We start from the raw sequence: 23,221 nt of genomic DNA on the forward strand, positions 1-23,221 counted from the left end.
AAACAGATAAAACAACCTCGCAATCTCTCGTCCGTGTCTGAGTCTTCTCCCAGAATCTTCAGACGTTATTTTTACTGTGATCGTCGGCACCCTGGGAGGGTCCTTGAATTTCGTTCATTTTTTTGTTCCTTTCTAGTAAAGCTAAGGACGCAAAGTGATTTTTTATTGGATTGGCTGAAGTGATCTGACATTGGAGAGTTTGTCTTCTTTCTTGTTGTTTCGTTTGTGTGTTTGTTTTCGAGACATGGTTTCTCTGCTTAATCCTGGCTGTTCTGGTACTAGCTTGAGTAGAGCAGGCTGGCCTCTAACTCTCAGAGATCCTCCTGTTTCTGCCTGCAAGTGCTGATGTTAAAGGAGTGTAACACCACGCCCCGACTTTCTTTTTTCTAATTATTCATACACTTGTGCATACAGCACACAGACACAATTGACACACTGCCTCGCAGCACAGTCACACAAATGCTCACTAGGACATATAGACACCAATTCCATACCAACCTTATCACCAACAATTTTGTCCCCTCCCCAAGCCATTACGTGTTTTTGTTACTGTTTTGTTTTTGGGAGGGTTGGTTTTTATTTTGGGGGAGGACTGTCTTGTTTTTTGGTTTTGGTGTCTTCGAGACAGGGTTTTTCTATGTATCCTTGGCTGTCCTAGACTTGGCTTTGTAGACCAGGCTGGCCTCGAATGCACAAAGATCTGCCTGCCTCTGCCTCCTCAAGAGTGCTGAGATTAAAGGCTAGCACCACGCCCAGACAGTATCACGTTCTGCTTGTGTATGTATTGCCTGCATGTATGTCTGTGCGCCCTAAGGAGTCAGATCTCCTGGATCTGGAGTTAGAGGTGGTTATGAGCTACCATGTGGTTGCTGATTACTGAACCCAGGCCCTCAGCAAGAGCAGCCTGTCTTTCTTGTAAGGGACTTCTGTTCAGAGACATTTCTCAAGTTCATTAGGAAGTTTTTTTTTTTTAATACTGCTTTCTGTTTATCAAAAATGTACATGTTTTATCAATAGTAATCAATGAGGGGTTACTTTAGGTATGTTTTATTTTCCATAGTATTTGTCGAATTCTAATCCAAATCCTGTATATTAATCTGAAAATGATCACACTTATTTTGGATTTTCTCTTTCACAATCTGATTCTGACATGTTGCTATATGTTAAAGTTACAGGGATTATTTGTTGTTTGTTGTTAAGAAGGAATTTGAATGGGCTTTAATTTGGAAAGAGTGTGGAAAAGACTGTAATCCAATACTGTATCTCCAATACTTTGTAAGTGAATTTTTAAACCAGACCACCATGGTGTAATCTGAGCACTAAGCAGGCAAAGACTGAAGGAGGATCATTCCAACTTGAAATCAGGCTAACAAGAGCTTCACGGAGACCTTGACTTAAAAAACAAAACAACAGTTCAGAGTGGGGGGGAGGGGGCATCCAAGATGGCAGCGCCTGAGAGGACGCTGTTCCTGACAAGCAGGACAGCAGTGACTGCACAGCGACCAACAGACCAAACTCTGAGCCCTAAAACACCAGCAACTGTATTTCCTAGGTGAGAGGAACCCCAGTGGTGTAGGAAGCAATGGGGTTCAGGTCACCCAGCTAAACCCTGGAAGAGTTCCCAGGTCCTGGCAGGTGTTCCATCGAAAGTCCAGAGCCACACACCTGAGTACTCTGATCACCATCCCAGACTGAACTGTGAACCCCCAACACCATAGACTGGTGTTTATGGAAATCCCACAGTGAGGGAAATATCAGGTCTGACCTCAGGACACACGGCTAATCTCCGGAAAAGTTCCTGGGTTCCCAAAGGTTCCAAGCTCTAGCCCTGTGTGCCTCTCTCACCTGCTACTGATTACCACTTGGCTACTGGGGCACAGAGCTCTAACCTCAGACCTACAGAAGTCTGGGATCCAGGGGATCAGCCCCCAGACACTGCTCCAAGGTGTAACCTGTCTCCCTAGGTAAACTGACCAAGCCACTGGGCTCCCTGGTTTTTCAAGAGGGCTGTGCCCAGCAAACACAGTGTAAGAGCAACAGTAGCAGCTCACTAAATTCAGAGCAAGAAACCCATCAGTAGGGCAGCTGTCTCCAGGACTTCTTCTGGTGAGAGGAGAGCCCTTCTGACTACCAACGACCACCATATACCTGAGGTGAGCTGTGGCAATTCCCTGAGAAGCACCTGCCATTCAGTGACCATACCCAAAAAGCTGAAAAGATCTCCTTCAGAACTCTGCCAAGGGGATTCTCCCCACCCCAGGACCCAACAGGCACCAGAAATTAACAGACAACACCTGAGACAGCCAGATGGGAAGGATAGGGGCCAGCACAAAAACACAACCAACAAAAGCCAAAGCAATATGGCATCTCCAGAACCCAGTTACCCAGGGGCAACTAGCCATGGACACCCTATCATAAAGTGAAATTCAAGAAGATGACCTTATGTATATGCTTATGAAGAGGATAATGGAGGAAACAAATAAAATAGGCAATGAAATAGAGGAAGATAAAGTCAAACAGATTATGGCCATCTGTAAAGAAATACAGGAAGATGCAGCCAAACAGTTTGTGGCCTTTAGAGAGGAAATAATTAAATCACGAAGGAAATAAACAGGAATGTTCAAACGAACAGGTGAAGGAATTGAAGGAAAATCAGAGCAATACAGACAGGTGAAGGATATCAACAAAACAGTTCAGGATCTGAAGAAAGAATTGGAAAAATTAAAACACAAAAACAGAGGGAAAAACAAAACAACAAAAGAACCCATCTACTTGAGTTTCCTTATGTTCCCTTGTTCTTGGTTGTCTTATTATAATAAACCTGATATGAATATAAGAGCAAGGTAAATTTGTAGAAAACAATAGGTCTCTGATACTATCTGTCCTAACAACATAAACAAGTCTGGTGTGCTTTATCACAATGCCATGTCAGGGAGTGGTGGTAAAAGAACATATGGGGGGGGGGTTGGCTGGAGAGATGGCTCAGAAGTTAAGAGCACTGGCTACTCTTCCAAAGGTCCTGAGTTCGATTCCCAGGAACCACACGGTGGCTCACAACTCTCTATAATGAGATCTGGTGCCCTCTTCTGTTGTGCAGGTGTACATGCAGACATAGCATTGTATACATAATAAATAAATCTTTAAAAAGAGAGAACATTGAGCCTAAATTAAAACTGTGACTGTAGAAAGCAGAGGAAAAAAACCGAAAATATACTAAGTGCAAGGGGCATATCCAGTCAAACATAACTTATGGGTGAGTAAATGAAAAATTGCCCAATATTCTAAAAAAAAAAAAATGACTCAGTAATCCAGAAATATACATTTATTATTTTTGCTAAGAGTTAATTTTCATATTAGGAAAAAAATATAGTAGTCTCAAAATTAGTAATCAATGACAGGTTTTTGATACCGTCATCAATTTCACATTGATTTCACACTGACACCATGAAAATATGTTTCAGAAAGTCATTATCTATTAGAAGTTCACCATCTGAAGTTGAATGTATTCACCCTTATACCATGAGGAGTTCAAACTTTCTGCAAACTGCCATTACCAAGAAAAGATGGCTGGAACAAAATAAAAAGCAAAGGATTCCTTAACAAAAAAAAAAATAATAATTAGTGCTTCCTAAGCTCCTGTAGGCTGATTACAAGCGTCAGGGAAGTCTTTATGTTTTTATGAATTCATGTTTCTGAATTAAAAGTTTCTGAACTTGATACCTGTGAGTCATAACTTGACGCTATTATGAGTCACTGTTTGAATCTTAGATGTCTTGTCACAGGAGAGGCTGGAATGTAAAGTTTCTCAGTTGCTGTGTTGCTTAAGACAGTATTCAGATCCTGGCCGCTTTATTTAACAATCATCTTTTGAATATACACACACTGCCAGAGACAGTCTTAGCTATGGTTCAAAGTGAAAAGCAGCCTTTCAAAGAGCTCAGAGTCAGGGAGCTCAAAGAGCAGTGGCTTCTGGCATTTTGAGATCAGACAATCCTTTTTCAGTTTTGAAATTTTAACCTTGTTTTTAACTCTTTTACGTGTGTGTGTGTGTATGTGTGTGTGTGTGTGTGTGTAGGGACTATTATTCTCCCACCCATTTCTCCTATCTTTCTTTTAGTTATCCTTCCCATTATTTTCCTTTGTTCCCCAAAATAATTTCACTTCTACTTTCAGGTCATGTATACATTCATGATTTTATGTGATTATATAAAATCTAGTGTTTTAGGTAGGCTTTCTATTGCTGCAAGAAAACACCATGACCAAAAAGTAAGTTGTGGAGGAAAGGATTTTCATATTGAAGGAAGACAGGATAGGAGACTCCTGGAGGCAAGAGCTGGGGCAGAGGCCATGGAGGGGTGCTGCTTACTGACTTGCTTTCCATGGCTTTCTCAGCCTGCTTTCTTATGGATCCCAAGACCACCCGCCCAGGGTTGGAACCACCCACGATAGGCTAGGCCCTCCGCCATCAATCACTAATTGAGAAAATACCTTACAGCTGGATCTTCTGGAGGCATTCTCTCAATTAAGGTTTCCTCCTTTCAGATAACTAGTGTATGTGTCAAGTTGACATAAGACTAGCCAGCACACCTAGGAACCACAAATGAGAGAAAATATGATACTTATCTGAGACTGGCTTAATTAATTTAATATGATTGTCTCTAGTTATGCGTATTTTCCTACAAACAATGTAACTTTATTCTTTATGGCTGAGAAGATTCCATGCCACATTTTTTATCCAGCTGGCTTGGTTCCATCCCTCAGCAACTGCAGATAGTGCTGTAATAAACATTAATATGCAAATGTCTCTTAGATACGTTGTCTTGGTATCCTTCGGATAAACACACAGGAATGACATAGCTTGGGTTATATGTTCAATTGATTTATAGTTTATTGGGAAACTTCCATACGATTTCCACAGATGCCAGACTAGTTTACATTGCCACCCACCATGGAAAAGAGTTCCCTTTCAACTACACCATTGCCAGGATTCTTTTTGTGATCATCTGATTGGAATACAATGGAATCTCAAATTTGTTTTGATTTGCATTTCTCTCATGTTTAGGTGGCCTGTATTTAATTTTGTAGAGTGGTCATTTCCATTAGCCGATTTAGTAATTATGGGCTATTTTTCAGTTGTTTAGTTCTTTGTATAGACTGGATATTAATCTTCTGGCAGATATAAAGCTGACAAAGATGTTATCTCATTATGTAGGCTTTTTTTAAATTAAGTATTTTCTGTGTAGCCTAGGAGCCTTTCAATTTCATGAGGTTCCATTTGTCAGTAATTGAACTTATTTCCTATTAGAAAGTTCTGCCTATGCTTATGTCTTGAAGTCTTCTCCTTACCTTTTCCTCTAACAGTTTCAAAGTATTGAATCTTACATTAACGTCTTTGATCTGTTCGGAGATGATTTTTCTGTGGTGTGAAAGTTAAGTATTCAGTTTCATGCTTTTATATCCAATTTTTCTAGTGCTATTGGTTAAGCAGGCTGACTTTTCTCCAATGTACATTTTTGGTATAAAAATCAAGTGGCTGTAGCTGTGAGGGTTTATATCTGGATCATCAGTTAATCTGAGTGTCTGTTTTGGGTTTGCCAATACCAAGCTGTTTCTGTTACTGTGGTTGTCTGCTATAACTCAGAATCTGGTCAGATGTTACCTCTGACAATATTCTTTTTGCTCAGGATTGCTTTTGTTCTATGGGGTCTTTTGTGTGTCCAAGTAAATTTTAAGATTAATTTTCCATTTCTGTGACAAATGGCTCTGTCTCTCTCTGTCTCTCTGTCTGTGTGTGTGTGTGTGTGTGTGTGTGTGTGTGTGTGTGTGTGTGTATTATGGGCATGTGCATGCCACAGTATACATATGGAGATCAGAAAACAGTTTTGTAGTCAGTTTTAGCTTTCCACCTTTATGTCAGTAGCCGGGATCAAGTCAGCTGTGTTGTCTTCACAACAAGCATGGCTTCCCCACTGAGCCTTCTCTACTGTCAGTGTTGGAATACTGATGGGGATTATATTGAATTTGTATTGCTTCTTACAATACAGCCATTTCACAATGTTGATTCTTCCAATCCATGAGCATGGTGATGGATGGGTCTTTTCTATATTCTAGTGTCTTCTTCATTTTTTTTTTTTTTTTACTATTTTAAAGTTTACACATTTTCGTTGTATGGGTTCTTTTGCTTCCATGGTTATATTTATTCCAAAGTATTTTTTGTTTGTTTGTTTGCTTGCTTGCTTGCTTGTGTGCTTGCTTTATTAAAGCAACTGTGCCTTGGGTTGCTTCCCTGATTTCTTCCTGAGCATGTCAAACAACGCTTTTGAGTTTTCTAGTTGAGTCAAGAGGATAAGGAGCTCATAGCCATTCTTGGCTATACGATGGATTTGAAGCCAACCTTGGCTATAAGAGATCCTGTAGCCCCCCCCCAAAAAAAAAAAAAAGAAAATGAAAGAAAAGAAAAAAAGGAAAATTTGAGCACAAAGCCCTAAAATATGTATTTATACAAATTTATATTTGTATAATTTGTATAATTTGTAGAATTATAATTCTAGTCATGAGTTCTATATAATATAAAATATATGTTTAAAGCATATAAAATATAGATTATTAAATCATAGGAAATAAGAATAAATAGGAGCTCCAGCTGGCCATCTAAATGAAAATAAATTTGAATGTATACGTTCTTTTCCCCCAAAAAAATCCAGAAAACAAAGATGGCGGCTGCGCCGGGGTTGGTGGCCGGGGAGGCTGCGGGCCGACGCGCGGGCCAGGCCCACTGAGGCAGCCGCACGGTGGGCAGGCTGCGAGGTTGCCGCGGCAGCGAGAAGCCAGCAGGGGCGCGCGGCGACCCTAACTTCCAGCCGGCGAGCGCGCCGGCACCCGCCCGCCGGGCCGGCCGGCCGCGATGTCCGGCGCCGAGGAGGCCGGCGGGGGTTGTCCGGCTGCGGGGTCCGCGGGTGCCGCGCAGGTCGGGGTAGGGGCCGGGCCTGGGGTTGCTGCGGGGCCGGCTGCGGCGGCTCTAGGCGAAGCTGCGGGGCCCGGGATCCCGGACGAGGCGGGCCTGGCCGGCGCTCGGCAGCTGCAAGAGGCGGCGGGCGACCCCGACGCGCCGCCCAAGAAGCGGCTGCGGGCGGCCGAGGCGGCCGAGGCGGCGGCGGCGGCGGCGGTAGCAGCGGGCAGCGGAAAGCTGGAGGAGCGGCTCTACTCGGTGTTGTGCTGCACCGTGTGCCTGGACCTGCCCAAGGCTTCTGTGTACCAGTGCACTAACGGTCACCTGATGTGCGCTGGCTGTTTTATCCACCTACTAGCAGATGCCCGGCTGAAGGAGGAGCAGGCCACGTGTCCCAACTGTCGCTGTGAGATCAGTAAGAGCCTCTGCTGCCGGAACCTGGCTGTGGAGAAAGCTGTGAGCGAGCTGCCTTCAGAGTGTGGCTTCTGTCTGCGTCAGTTCCCTCGCTCCCTTCTAGAGAGGCACCAGAAAGAAGAATGCCAGGACAGGGTGACACAGTGCAAGTACAAGCGTATTGGCTGCCCATGGCATGGCCCTTTCCATGAGCTGACAGTGCACGAAGCTGCATGTGCCCACCCAACCAAGACAGGCAATGAGCTGATGGAGATCCTGGATGAGATGGACCAGAGCCATCGCAAGGAGATGCAGCTCTACAACAGCATCTTCAGCCTGCTCAGCTTTGAGAAGATCGGGTACACAGAGGTTCAGTTCCGGTCTTATCGCACTGATGACTTCATCACACGCCTGTACTATGAAACACCACGGTTCACAGTACTGAACCAGACATGGGTCCTGAAGGCTCGTGTGAATGACTCGGAGCGCAACCCCAACTTGTCATGCAAGCGCACACTTTCCTTCCAGCTACTCCTCAAGAGCAAAGTCACAGCGCCCCTGGAATGCTCTTTTCTTCTGCTCAAGGGGCCGTACGATGACGTGAGGATCAGTCCTGTCATCTACCACTTTGTCTTCACCAATGAGAGCAATGAGACAGACTATGTGCCGCTGCCCATCATCGACTCTGTGGAGTGCAACAAGCTGCTGGCCGCCAAGAACATTAACCTGCGGCTCTTCCTGTTCCAGATACAGAAGTAGGATGGGCCCCCGGACACCTGAGGAGCAGAGGGCTGCAGTCCAGTAGTGCTGTCCCACCCATCCCTGGCTTGGCAGCAGCTTCACACAACTATCTGATCGTTTTAGCAAAGGAGGAGAACAAACAAAATCAAACACTGAGAAAGTCTGCATGCGTGTGCAACGGGGTCCCTGCCTCTGGCTCAACTTCCTCCCCTTTGCCTCCCACCTCCTGCAGGCAGCCAGAGGCTGGGCTGACCACAGTGGAAACAGTACTCTGGGCTCCTCAGGTACAGGTGGCAAGGAGGGCAAGAAGCCGACCACCCTTACCCCAGCTCCCATTCCCACATCGAGGTGGCACGGTGGTTCCCTGGCTGGGCTCAGGGTCCCTGGCTGACTTCAGACAGCATATTTGATTGCAATTAAAAAGGCAGCCTTGTTTCCTAAAAAAAAAAAAAATCCAGGTAAATTATAATTCAAATCTTCATGTAATCTTTATTTTCATAGGATAGCTCAGGATGGCCTCAAACTTTTGCCACAGCCTCACATTATAGGCATGCTTTATCACACCTGGTCCTTAAGGACCACAGCATACAACCTAGCTATGAAGATCAGGGGTGAAGTAGCTTAAACAAAATGGGAAGCTTAAAAAAAAAAAAGACATTGACTTGCTTTAAAAAAAATAAAATTTTGCAAGTTGGGTGCAGTGGTGCACACCTGTAATTCCAGTCCTCTTGGAGGCAGAGTCAGGTAGAACTCTGTGAGTTCAAGACCAGCCTGTTCTACAGAGTGAATCCAGTACAGCCAGCCAGGTCTATACAGAGAAGCCCTGTCTCAAAAAAAGAAAAAAATGCAACAATAACAATAAAAAAGAACTTTCGCTGGGCCAGAGACATAAATATTGATAGTTAAATTACATTCTTAACTATTAGTGAGTTCTATACCAGCCTGGGCTAAATAATATCTCAAAGAAGCAACAATTAGACCAGCAAGATGGATGGGTAGGTAAAGACACTTGCCCCCTGATAAAGCAAACCTCTGCTGAACTTGATCCCTGCAATGCATATTAGTTACTTTTCAGTTGCTGTGATGAAACTCTATGATCACAAGCAACTTAGAGAAGAACAGGGTTTATTTTAGTTCAAGTCACAAAGAGTTACAATATATTTAGATAGGTTAGATATGGCAGCAGTCACCTAGGACTCACCTGGCAGTCAGGAGACAGAGAAATAACAGTTGTCTCATCACTGTAATTGTAACTTTTATTCTTCTGAATCATTTCTTGTCTCTGAGGCTTACTGCCTCCATCTGCTAACCTAGCCCTAGTCCTGGAAGCTTCTAGCCTCCACACAATTTAATCTAGGCTTACAATGTTTTCAGCTCCTGAGACTTACTATTGAATATGCTCACCCTTTCTGGCTCGTTCAGAACTCTAGCTGGCTGGTTCAACTCAGCTGTTCTGGCTCATATACCTCTCCTAACTGACTGATTCAATGTGGCTTCTCTCAGTTTCTGACTGAATTGCTCTGCTTGACCTCTTACTAACCTTAGCAATCTATTCTAATCTTCTGCCTCCATCTCATTCTTTGGCATGTTCTGCCTTCACTTGTGTCTAGCTTGCTCTCTCTTCAACCTCTCTCTGCAAAACTCTACTGGTAAAAAAAACTGTCTCTGAGTGACACAAACTGAACTGCCATGAGCTCAACTCTACTGCACTGCCTCTCAACTTACTGTCTAACTAAACTGCCTGAACAGCACTGACTAGAACTCAGAGATCTTCATGCCTCTGTCTCCTGAGTGCTGGGATTCAAGGTATGTAGTACCATGCATGGACTTAAGCTTCTCTTTACCTGAAACTTTCTGTATACAAGGCTGGCCTTGAACTCAGAGATCTGTTTAATCACATCAATCAAGAAAATGCCTAAGAGACTTGCCTACAGGTCAATTTTATGGAGGTATCTTCTCAATTGAGAGTCCTTCCCAAGTGACTCTAGTTTATATCAAGTTGACAAAAACAACAACAAAAAACTACAACAACCAGGATGATGAATCCCTTGTCAACTTGACACACAAATAGAACACTATTAAACAATAACCTTTCCTTTTCTTGTTATCCCCAAGATCTCATATTAGCACTAATATAATAATATAAAATATTCCACTCTTTTAAATCCCCACGGTCTTTAAAAATTTAAACATTTTAGATGCTTGGACTTTCTTTGAAATGTTCAAAATCTCTCTAAAAAAAAGCAACATTTCTAAATCTCCATAGTTTTCTTTTTTTTTTAAGATTTATTTATTTATTATGTGTACAGTGTTCTGCCTGCATATGTGCCTGCATGCCAGAAGAGGGCACCAGATCTCACTATAGGTGGTTGTGAGCCACCATGTGGTTGCTGGGAATTGAACTCAGGACCTTTAGAAGAGCAGCCAGTGCTCTTAACCTCTGAGCCATCTCTCCAGCTCTATGCTTTTCTTGAAAAATCCAGTTTCATAACTGGATTCCTATAATATCAAAATAAGTTATATACCTTCTTAATCCAGGAGGGAATGACCAGGGCACAGTCATCAACAGTATAAATCTCAGTGTCAGACTTCTGGAGTCCCCTCAGGATCCTCTGGGCTCCAAAGAGCTTAGGCAGTTCTACTTCTCCAGGTCCGCCACACATAGTGCAAAAGGCTTGACTCATAGGTTCAGGCCTGCTCCACTCCAGAGCTGCTCTTCTTCTTGGTGGATATTTCATTATACTGCTCTTTCCCAAATTCTGCTATCTCCACTGCAGCTGGAATGCAGATGTGCCAATAGTTTCTCCTGTGCTCTCTCCAGGGACTATGACCCTGCCTCATGGTGCCACTCCTGTTGATTACCCCTTCAGTACAGAGGCTTTAACTTCAACTGAGGTTCCATCTTCACTACTGGCCTCTCCGAGACTCTCTTCAGGATACCAGACCTGCCACACAGTGCCAAAGCCTCAGCTTCTCCCATGACCCCTTCATGCCTTCGAAACCAGTACCGTCTGGGTCACTCTTACACATTACCAAGTTTGGCAGCCGGTATAAGATGGAGCTTTGGTCCCCTGTGTACCACGGCTTCTGTGTGCTGGCCCTGAGGAAGCACTTCTCAGAAGTTTTTGCTACAATGATGCTGGTCTCTTTATTCACAGCTGATTCTTCAGCCCCAGATGACCAATATCAGTTGTTCTAGGAAAGCAAAGTTTCACTTTCATAGTTTTTTGGTCTCTTGTTAATCGCAGTATATTTTTCATTTCCCAATGGCCAAAACTACATATTCTTAATTCAAAATACCACATAAATGCCCCTGATAATGGCTTTTCTTCTCTCATTTAGATTGCTCTTAGCATTATCTACCAAGTTCACACAACAGCTCATTAAGCTCTGAGCACTCCATGGCTTTTCTAGTCCAAAGTTTCAACATTACTCCCAAAAATACATGCTCAGGTTTGTTATAGCAATACTCTACTCCTGGTACCAATTCCTGTCTTAGATTTTTTTTTTTTTTTGTGATTTAAAAAAAAATGACCAAAAGCAACTTGATGAGGAAAAGGTATATTTCAGCTTACAGTTCCATACCACAGTTCATCACCACAGAAAGCAAGAACTGAAGCTGGGGCCATGGAGGAACACTGCTTACTGGCTTCCTCAGCATGATTTCTTACACAACCCAGGACCACCTGCCCAGAGGAGGCACTGCCTATGTGGGATTGAGCACCCCTACATCAATCATTATTCAAGAAAATGTTCAACAGACTTGCATGTAGGCCAACCTCATGGAAGCATTTTCTCAACTGAGAGTTCTTCTTCCCAAATGACTCTAGCTGTGGTAAAGGGACAAAAACACCAAACAAACACAGGACACATAGAAAGCAGGGGTGGGGAGGGCAGGCTATAAGACATCAAAAGCCTTTCCCCAGGAATATATTTTCTCCACTAAAGCTCTATCTCTTAAAATTTCTACAGCATTCCCAACCAGGAACCAGATGTCCAAATACATGGACCTATGGTAGACAATTCTCATTCAAACCACTACAGAACATAAATGGAAGGGGAGAAACAATGCCACAACCTTGTCACACCTACACACCTCTGACAGTGTCTACCCATCAAACTCACACACACACAGACACTGCTAAAGAAAACAATTTTGCCAAGTGTGGCAATGTATACCTGTAATCCCAGAAGTAGGGAGATAAAAGCAGGAAGATCAGGATTTCAACCAGCCTGTCTCACAAAAAGGGTAAAGGGATTGGAGATGGTGCAGAGTGTAAAGGCACTTCCCGCAAGACATTGATGACTTGAGTGCAATTCCGAGGAACTCCATGGTGGAAGGAAACTACAGGCTCCTGAAAGCTGGCTTCTGATCTTCACACACATGCCGTAGCATATGCACACCTCTTTACACAATCCATACATATTTAAAGAAAATTTAGGTGGTAGGGTGCAGCTCGGTGTAAAGCACTTCCCTAGCACATGGAAGTCTCTTTCTTTCTGTGGTTTTTCTACTTTCTCTGTGCAGCCTTGGCTGTCCTGGAATCACTCTGTAGACAAAGCTGACTTTGAACTCACAGAGATCCTCCTGCCTCTTCTTCCTGAGTGCTGCTCTCAAAGGTGTGTACCACCGTCACCCAGCTCTATCTTGGTTTTCTGTTGCTGTGATATACACCATAACTAACAGCAACTTAGGGGAAAGCTGTTTCAGCTTGCAGTTTTAGTCCATCATGAGGGAAATCAAGACAGAAACTTAAGCAGGGCAGGAACCTGGAGGTAAAAACTTAAGCAGAGTACATGGAGGGATACTGCTTCCTCTCCAGACTCACATTCAGCTAATTTTCTTATACCTGCCAGGACTACCAGCCCAGAGATGGCACTTCCAACAATGGCTGGGTCCTCCCTCATCAATCATTCATTAAGAAGCTACCCCCATAGAGTTGCCTATAGGCTAGTTTGATAAAGGCATTTTCTCAGTTGAGTTTCCTTTTCCCAGATAACTCTAGCTTGTGTCAAGTTGAAGAAAACAAAACAAAACAAAATACCCTAATCAGAACAGGAGTACACCACACAAAGAAAAATTTAAAAAGCAAGAGTAACATTACTTGGAAATGGGATATAAATATAGTTTCTATATGTTATTAGTTTGCATTAATTGAAAACATTTATGTAGTTCTTTCTCTCCTGTCTCCTCCCTGTCTCTGCATGTTGTCTCTCTCTCTCTCTCTCTCTCTCTCTCTCTCTCTTTCTCTCTCCCTCTCCCTTTCTTCCTCCTCCTCCCCTTTCTCTGACTCCCTCTCCCTGTCTGTATTTCCTCTGTGTGTCAGGAAGTGTGTATGGCTGAATGTGAGTGTGGGTGCTTCTACTGGTGGCAATCTAGTGCAGGGTCTTCCCTATGCTTAGGCCAACTTTCTACCATAAACCTACACATATACGAGATATATACACTGGCTACATATACACTCCTGTCTGAACAATAATATAAGTCCCCCTGACCTTAATAACAATAAAAATTTGGACAATTTCTATTCAAATATATTCCCAATGTATGGAACAAAGAGTGGAAGGGCTGATCTGACCTTTACTGGTTCTGGGTGCAAGTGCAGGAAAGCAAAGTGTTTTCAAAGGGGTTTTTAGAGATACTCCATTTACCCCTTATGTCAGTAAACAATTGGCTGTGCATATGATTACAATCAGATGCATTCTGAGAGAAGCCCACAGTAGGAAAAATTAATGTACTGCTTATCAATTGAAACAGAGAACCACCCTAACTACACTCCCTAGCCACCAGCTCCTCATGTTATATCCCATAAAGAGAGCTCCAGCCGTAACTTGGGGCCCTTGAGTCCTATCATTCATGTGGCCTGCTGTCCATCTAATGGCGTTATTTTATCAGCTCTGTATTATTGCTTTGTTTTTAAGTAAAGTTGTCTTGCTGCTTCTGTGAATTAGCAGGAGCCCTGATTTTAGTCCTTTCAATTAGAGGCAGAGACCTGCACACACCAACCCAGATCTTGACCACAGGTAACATTTTGGCCATTTGGGGAGTTCAGTCCAGCATGTCTAAGAAGGCATAATGGAATGACTAGGACCACAGTGGCCAGAAAGAATAAAAAGGGAATATAAGAGGACAAGGTATAATATAAATCCCAAGAGCATACCCCTAAACATTGGTAAGCCCCACCTGTCCAAGAACCAGGGTAACTTCCTGGCACCTTGGGAGCTGCAGTTCTCAGAAAATAACAAAGCCACACAAGAAATGTTGTGGCCATATGCTTTTGTCCTTGAAAAGCCTCTACAACATGTGTCTTGTCACCACACACTGGGATTCCACAGAGAAGACCCGTCAAGAGTCCATCCTGGTCAGTATTTAATTAAAGCTTGCTTCAAATTTGGCTCAAAATTGTGGAACTGGTTTTTCTTTTACGAATCTCAGGATTAACACATCACCTCCCATAATGCCACCATATTAAGAATCTCTTCTTTTGTATCTAAAATGGCATCCCCCCACATAGGCTAGTGTTCTTGAACACTTGTCTTCTAGGTGGTGGCGCTGTTATGGAAGGGTGTAGAGCCTTAGGGATGTGATGTATCTACAGGAGGAAATGTATCCCTAAGGTGGGAAGGGTTTCACATTTACAGCTCAGCAAGCTTCCTGTCAGAGAGATGTGAATTAACATCCTCATGCAACTACTACTACAGCTGTAATCTGCTCTGGTTGCCATGCTTTCCACATAGTGGACTTCACCCACAAACCATAAACTCAAATAAATATTTATTCTATTTTTTATTAACTTTATGATATTGTATTAGATACATGGATGCTTTACTTCTATCCTGCATGTCTGTGCACCAGCTTGTATGCTGGGTGCCCATAGATGACACAAGGGGACACTGGATACCTTGAAACTGGAGTTACAGGCAGTTGTGAGCTATCACATGGGTGCTTGCAGTCAAAACCTGGTCCTCCGCAAGACCTGCAAGTGCTCTTAACTGCTGAGACATCTCTCCAGCCCCGAATCTTTATTCTCTTAAGTTGCATCTTGTCAGCTATTTGGTAACAGCAAGGACTAATAGAGTCGGTCAATGGTTAGCCCACTCTAGGTTCAAGCCTTCGTGATCAAATCTCTCTGGAGGAGTCACTAACACTTCCAGAGGTGTGCTATATAGCTCTCCAGGGCTTTTCTCAGCCCAGTTCGGCTTCTCATCAAAATGCACCATCACAGGGAATGTAAGTAAGCAGGTCCTCTTTTTAAAACTAGTTGATAGCCTGGCGTGGTGGCCCACACCTGTAATCCCAGCCCTGTGAGTTCGAGGCCAGTCGGGTATACAAAGTGAGTCCAGGCCAGCCAAGGCTACAAAGGAAAACCCTGTCTGGAAAATCTCTCCCCCCAACCCAAAAAAAAGTTGGTAAAAGGAGAGGATCAAATCAACCATAAAACTTGCATATTTTTGTAAGAATTATGTGTGAAGGAAACAAAAAAACATCAACATAGGCTGGGGATGGCTCAGCAGTTAAGAGCTGTTGTTGCTCTTTTGCAGATGACCTGGGTTCAGATCTCAGCACCCACATATTGCTCACCACTGTCTATAACTCCAGTTCCACAGGATCTGACACCCTCTTCTGGCTCCCAAAAGCACCAAGTATATACTTGGTGCACATGACATGCAAACACTCACACATAGCATATAAATAAATAAACCTCATAAAACGGTGAATGTGATATAATTAGTGTAAACTTGTGTGCTGGATGGTTTTACATCAATTTGATACAAGCTGAGAGGGAAACTTATTAAGAAAATGCCTCAACCAGCATGTATTGTCACTTGAGTTTTTTTTTTTTTTAATCTTAGCCATTCTGATGGGTATAAGGTGAAATCTCAGAGTTGTTTTGATTTGTATTTCCCTGATGACTATGGACGTTGAACATTTCTTTGAGTGCTTCATGGCCATTAGAGATACCTCTACAGAGAATTCTCAGTTTAGCTCTGTACCCCATTTTTAAAAAATTGGATTATTTGGTTTGTTGGTGTTTAATTTCTTGAATTCTTTATATATTTTGAATGTAGGGTTGGTGAAGATCATTTCCCAATCTGTAGGCTGCTGTTTTGTTCTATTGACAATGACATTTAGCAAGGGGAACACTCTTCCATCACTGGTGGGAGTAAAAATTTGTACAACCACTTTAGAAATCCATCTGGCACTTTCTCAGAAAATTGGGAATAGTTCTACTTCAAGACCCAGCTATAACACTCTTGGCATATACCCAAAAGATGCTCCAACATACAACAAGGACATTTGCTCAACTATGTTCATAGCAACTTTATTTGTAATAGACAGAAACTGGAAACAACTTAGATGCCCCTCAAAGGAAGAATGGACAGAGAAAATGTGGTACATTAACACAATAGAATACTGCTCAGCTATTAGAAACAAGGAAATCATGAAATTTGCAGGCAAATGGTGGGATCTAGAAAAGATCATCCTGAGTGAGGTATCCCAGAAGCAGAAAGACACACATGGTATATACTCACTTATAAGTGGATATTAGCCATATAATACAGGAGAACCATACTATAATCCAAAGACCCAAAGAAGCTAAGTAACAAGGAAGGCCAAAGGGAGGATGCTTGAATCACACTCAGAAGGGGAAAGAGAATGGATGTCAAAAGTGGATGAAGAGAGGGAACTGGGTGGAAGAGGGTATGAGGAGGAAAATGAGGGTAGGAATCAGATGTGGAGAGAGCAGCTGTGAGAGGAGAGAGGGCTGGAGGAGAGAAGGGAAACCAAGGGGGGAGGGACTCTCTGAGACAAACTGGAGACTTAAGACCTTTTAGCCAGATGGTGGGGGCACACACCTTTAATCCCAGCATTTGGGATCTAGAGGTAGGCACATCTCTGTGAGTTTGAGATCAGCCTGGTCTACAGAGCAAGTTCTACATAGGGCTACATAATCCCTGTCTCGAAAAAAACCAAAACTAAAAAAATAAAAATACATACTTTTTAAAATTATGTGTGTCATATATTTGCACAGATACATACAAAATGAATCTTAAACAAATTGTGAACAAAATTAATAAACAAAGAATCTTAAAAACAAATTGTGTTTGTTGGGGGGCATGAGTGGGCCTGTGGCTGTGCCCATGGGTGCACATGCATGAGTTCAGGTGTACAGGTGCTACAGCACGCATGTAGAGGTCAGAGGGCTTACTTCTCACTTTCCTGACTCTGCATAACCCAGGTTAGCTGGCCAGGGGAGACTCTTCTGTACTCCACCTCCTGTCCTACAGGTATTAGGATTGGGATAAAGATGGATATAGTAGCACACCTGGCTTTATGTGGGTTCTGAGGGTCTAAATTGGGTCTCAAACTTGCACAGAAAGTGTTTTATCCACTGAATTATCTCCCCAGCCCTAATATATCTTAATAAAACTTCCAACTCTGTTTCACACTGACTTGTCTTGAAATTCTTTTTTGAATCAAGGTCACGAATCCCAGAACTCCTCGGCTGCTGCGTCTCAGCACGGAGCTGTGTCTTTGCTCCTCACCATTGAAAGATATTGTAGTATTTCTATTATGGTTTTTGTTTTTGTGTATGTGGCATTTTGTCATATTTAGATTAAAGTTGACCCTCAAGTTTCCTTGCTTCTAACCAAGAACCTTCTGCGACTCATTTCAGTGTATTCTATTTCCTATGGTGAGGCGGTTAGAGCTAAGGGCAAAAGCAGAACAGGAAGAAATGAACCTTTGTTGCTAGCAGAGACCCCAAGTAAATAAATTAATCTGTACTACCAAATGGGGCTGTCATTCAGCCTGACATGGGAGATAGGTGAATGGGGTCATTAGTCTGTCCCCTGCTTTACTAAACACGTGATCACAAGCCCCGAAGTTTATGGTTTTGTCCTTCATGGTGACTTTTTTGGGTCTTTGTGATAAGCCTGAAACTGGCCTTAGAATTCCACAGATGTTATGCAATCAGTCCGCTAGGATTCCTTGAGCTGTCTTGTTGGGATAGAGGCACACAAGTCAAAAGGAAAATTTCTTTTCTACATTTATGTATTTTGTGTGTGGGAGCTGGTGTGTGTGTGCGCCACAGAATTTCTTTTCTCCCTCTGTTATATGGGTCCCAGGATTGAATACAGGCTCTCAAATTTTGTAGCAACAGCCTTTACCTACTGAGCAATCTCTCTGGCATCCATAAAGACTTTTTCAAGGCAACTGCTGATTCATTTCTCTCTCTTCATCCAAATAGCAGATAAGCCATCAGTTTATTCAGGATTCTTTCAGAAAATGTCAAACTATTCATTTAGTGGAATATAAAACAAAGAAAAACAAAAACCTCCAGGATCAAATAAGCTAAAGAAAACGGAGTCCATTTTCTTCTAACATTCCTTGTAACATTTGACATTTAGTTACCAATATGCTCCAAATTCAAAACAATCACCTTAGTAGGAGTTGGTGCATATATATTAGTAGCCCCAAACTGAAATGTAAGAACCAATGATCTTGTGGAAGAGAAGCTATATTCATTATCTCTTCCTTCTCACCAGTTTACTACAGATTGTCTCAGCCTAATAACAACTATGTATTATCTCTTACTCTGTGCACAGGCAGCTTACATGAGCTTAGCTGAGTGTTCCTATCTTGGTGTTTCACAAGGCTACTATAGATGCGTTAGCTATGGCTCAGTCATTTCAAGGCTTCAGCAAAAGGATCTTTTTCCAAGCTGAAGCCAGACGGTTTTAGTAGGATTTAGGTTGCTACAGTCTGAATGATGGACCTTTGTTGCTAGCTATTGACCAAATAGCTTCATTTTGACCTTCATTTCCTTGCCATATGGGCACTTCACAATGTGACTTCCTTAGAGTCACATTCCTTCAGAGTGAGTAAAGGAGAGACCAAGAGTAGGCAAGCCAGATCAAAGCCATGATCTTTTTGCAACCTGATCTGAACATCAGCATCTTCTGGTACTTGCTATATGCTCTTAAGAACTAAGCTACTAACTCAGGTCCATATTCAAGGAGAAGAAATTAAACTAGGAGGTAAAACTTAATGAGGTAGCTATCACAGGGCTACAAACAAACAATTAACAAACATGATAAAGGGATGGAGAGATGGTTTTCAGTGGTTAGGAGTACTTGCTGTGCAATCATGCATGAAGAGGAACATTCTGATCCCAGGATCCACCTAACAAGCCACATGTAACTCTAGCTTTGAGGAAGGCAAAGCCTAGCTCAGAAATTTCAAGCCCCAGATTCAGGGAAAGACCTTGCCACAAAGGAATAGTTAATGGTATTAGAGGAGGACACCTGATGTCTTTTCCTGTCCTCTATACACACATGCACAGATCATATGTTCATCCAGATATAGACAAATACAACAAATAATTCAGTTAAAATTTTTATGCATGTATTTTATGTATATGAGAGCTCCATCTGCATAGATGCCTACATGCCAGAAGAGGGCATCAGATCCCACTATACATGATTGAGAGTCATCATGTGGTTGCTGAGAATTGAACTCCAGACCTTTGAATCAGCAGCAAGTGTTTTTAAACACACAGCCATCTCTCCAGCCCATCAAATAATTCTTAAAAACAAACAACATGGTGAAAATATACCAGCTTTGTCAGCTCACAGTCTAAACAAAAAAACTATTTCAGCAGTGACCTGGATACTTGATATCTTAATCTTTGTTATTAAACACCATTCTGGGGCTCTTTGGAGAAAGGGCTGATTGTAGTCTTGAGGCAAGAAATACACAAAATGAAGCCATAGCATATTGTAGTTCTAGAGGAAAGGACATAATCAAAAAGCAAAATGGCCACACAAGGAACCTAAAAGAACTTCAAGAGTGCTTTGTGCAAAGAAATAAAAATCACAGGATAAATCTAAAACAGCACACACACACACACACACACACACATATATGTCTACATGAATGATAGAATAGAAATAAATAAGGAAAAGAGACAAATTTTCCTTATAACAAAATTTTAAATAATGTACTCAGGTATGCCCTTTCAGGAGTTGAGGCTTTATCCTCAAGTCCTCTTAAACGTGGGCAGAATTTCATACTTCTTTTAAACACACATAGAACACACACACACATACGCACACACAAAACAAAGGAGTGAAATCATGCAGCAGAGAAACTGCCATAGTCAGATGGTCAGAACATCACTAGTAATATGCCATGCTGTTAACATGTTCCCTTGGTATTACGCTAGTCAGGTATCTCCATATGTAGCATTTTCCTCAAGTCCTATAATCATAATCTAAATACATACACACACACATACATATATAATCATACAGTTTCAAATCAAAGAGCATTTTACAAAATACCTGAAGATATGCCTGAAGACTGTAACAGTGTTGGGCTTGGTGGTGCAGGCCTTTAATCCCAGCATTAGGGAGGCAGAGGCAGAGGCAGAGGCACATGGATCTCTGTGAGTTCGAGGTCAGCCTGGTGTACAATGCAAGTCTACGGCAGTGAGGACTGTTAAACAGAGAAGCCCTGTCTCAGGAAACCAAACCAACCAACCAACAAACACCATCAACAACAACAATACTGCAAGTCATGTCAAAGTCATGAAAAATAGACTAAGAAACTACCAGAGGAGACAAAAGTGATTTGATGGCTAAGTGCGATGTGCAATCTTCAAATTAATAAAACCCAAAGAAAGTCTGGAGTTTTTGTCAGTAATTGTCTTAGGATTTCTATTGCTGCAATGAAACACCATGACCAAAGGGTTTATCCAGCCTACACTGCCACATTGCTGTTCAAAGGAAGTGAGAACAGGAACTCATGCAGGGCAGGACCTGAGGCAGGAATGGATGCAAAGGCCACGGAAGGGTGTAGTTTGCTTTCTTCCCGTGGTTTTCTCAGCCTGCTTTGTTACAGAATTCAGGACCATCAGCCCAGGGATGGCACCACACCCACCAAGGGCTGGGCCCTCCCCCATTAATCACTAATTGGAGAAAATGTCTTACAACTGGATCTTATGGATGCATTTCCTTAGTTGAGGCTCCTTCCTCTCTGATGATTCTGGTCATGTTGACATAAAACTAGCCAGTATATTAATAATGTGTGAGTGCGAGATTTCTAATTCGGTACATCTATCATAGTGATGTAAGATTAGGGGACACTGGGTGAGGGAATACAACTTTTTTCTTTGTGACTTCTCTATAAAACTAAAATTACAAAATATTTGTATTTCTTCCAAAAAGCAAAGTTTAGAAGTTCAAAAGAGGGGCTGGAGAGATGGCTCAGTGGTTAGGAGCAAAAGAGGAGATGGAGAGATGGCTCAGTGGTTAGGAGCACTGTCTGTTCTTCCAAAGGACCAGGGTTCAATTCCCAGCACCCATATTGCAGCTCATAACTGTCTGAATTGGTAATTCCAAGGGATTTGACACCTTCACACTAATGCACATAAAATAAAATTAAATAAGTTATTTAAAAAGTTCAAAAGACTGCATTACTTTCTCGTAGATTAGTTCCTGGATCGATATATTTCAGACCCTTTTTTTTTCCTTCAGCACGGTTTGGTACCAGGTGCCAAGCAGTGTTGATAGGCTCTTTGTGTCACAGCATTGATGAGATGGCACACAGCTTGGTCAAAATTCTTAGAAATTATTCCATTATTGGGAGGAACAACAATAGTTTGTGATTAAATTGCTCAGGTTTAAGTCATCTCTCTTTCACCTGTTGAGTTTGGGGTGGAAGCCGAGAAAACTTACTTCAGAGAAGCTTTAAAATGAAAACTTTGTTTTCTTAGAGCACAGGGAGTTGGCCATTTCGGGATATGAACCTCGTCCCTGAAAGGAGATTGAACAACATTTTTAAAGGATGGGAATGCAAAGCAAGGGGTAGTGGGGTGGGCTATTGCATTGACCAATCATATTGTGACTTAGGGGTTGAGCAAGGAAGTAAATGTAGGTGACTGGGCCTTTCTAGCTCACCTGGTTTCAGGGTCATTGAATCAGCTTTTTTCAGTCCAGTCCCTTCCTGGACTCAGACCTGGAACAAAGGGGCCGGTAAGCTTTAAGTCAAGACAGGCAACACATTTACAACTTGTGTACTTTAGTTTGGATAACAGGATAATGGTAACTTCCCTCTTTACATCCTTTACTGGTTAACAGACAAACATGAAATACCTGAAGAAACAGGATACGAGCTGGTTCTGGAACCTAGGATCATGAATTCAGTTTTGACCCCGCCAGCAAGATGGAACTTGTTCCTGAGATGGCTAGCCTCAGGAAACCATCTCCTAACACACTTAGACCCTCAAAACGACTAGGGCCACTTCAAGGCACTTGAAGGTAAAGCAAGGTGTGAAGGAAGGAAAGTAACAGAAAAACAGGTTTTAATCTCCAGCCTTAGGGGTGCTATCACATACCCCCCTTTTCAAACATAGACAATCACATATGCCATGTGGTGTCACAGAGCTGAGAGTCATGTGTGGATCACACAGCTGGTGGTCAGGGCTCCTGAAACAACCATTAGCTTAGCAGTACATTCTACAAGTATTTCTGAAACAAGGGGCCATTGCCAGGAATGTCTGTTGTCCCCACCAGTTCAACTCAGTAGCATTGGTCTTTTCCTCAAGCTTCAAACCAAGCACTCACTGTTCTCTGAACTATTCTCTCAGCTCCTCCCTCCCACCCCCCACCCCCGCTTGATCATGGTCTGTCAGGCCCTTTTGTACTTAGATTAAAACATTTGATCCAATATGTTAACATTGGTCTTTATCTCCCTGCTATATGGTAGGCTCACTCAGGGTGTGGTTCAAAGTTTAAAAAAAAAGTCTTTGTACTGTCATAGAGGGCTCCCAACAAGCCCTTGTTGGGTAACTGAACTGAAGGTCTTGCTGAAATACAAAGTCCTAGCCAGGAAGAATTTAGGCCATCCAGGGTAAAGAACACCAGCGCTCCGGTGCTGCCCAGTGATTTGGGAATCATCTACAATGAGAGGGTAAGATAGGTGACTAAGTAGCAACAGCTCTTTCCTCCCCCCCAAACCCGGGCAACCTTTCCCCTCTTGTTTTGGACATATGGTTTTCAGTGGCATAGGCTGGCCTTCAATGCAGCCTCCACCTCCAACTGCTGGGCTTAGAGGCACGAGACACCATGCCC

General features: G+C 42.6%; 1 protein-coding gene across 1 annotated transcript; it reads left to right on the plus strand.

The window, feature by feature from the left end:
- The first annotated feature begins 6,650 nt into the window (after nt 1-6,650).
- Nucleotides 6,651-8,528, plus strand: LOC129673536 (zinc finger TRAF-type-containing protein 1-like). Its single transcript, XM_055603383.1, has one exon. The coding sequence runs from the start codon at nt 6,905-6,907 to the stop codon at nt 8,099-8,101; it is 1,197 nt and encodes a 398-aa protein (XP_055459358.1). The 5' UTR covers nt 6,651-6,904; the 3' UTR covers nt 8,102-8,528.
- The last annotated feature ends 14,693 nt before the right edge of the window (nt 8,529-23,221 follow it).

Source organism: Psammomys obesus, unplaced genomic scaffold (genome assembly GCF_907164565.1).
Source record: "Psammomys obesus unplaced genomic scaffold, mPsaObe1.curated_primary_1811, whole genome shotgun sequence".
Lineage (NCBI taxonomy): Eukaryota > Metazoa > Chordata > Mammalia > Rodentia > Muridae > Psammomys > Psammomys obesus.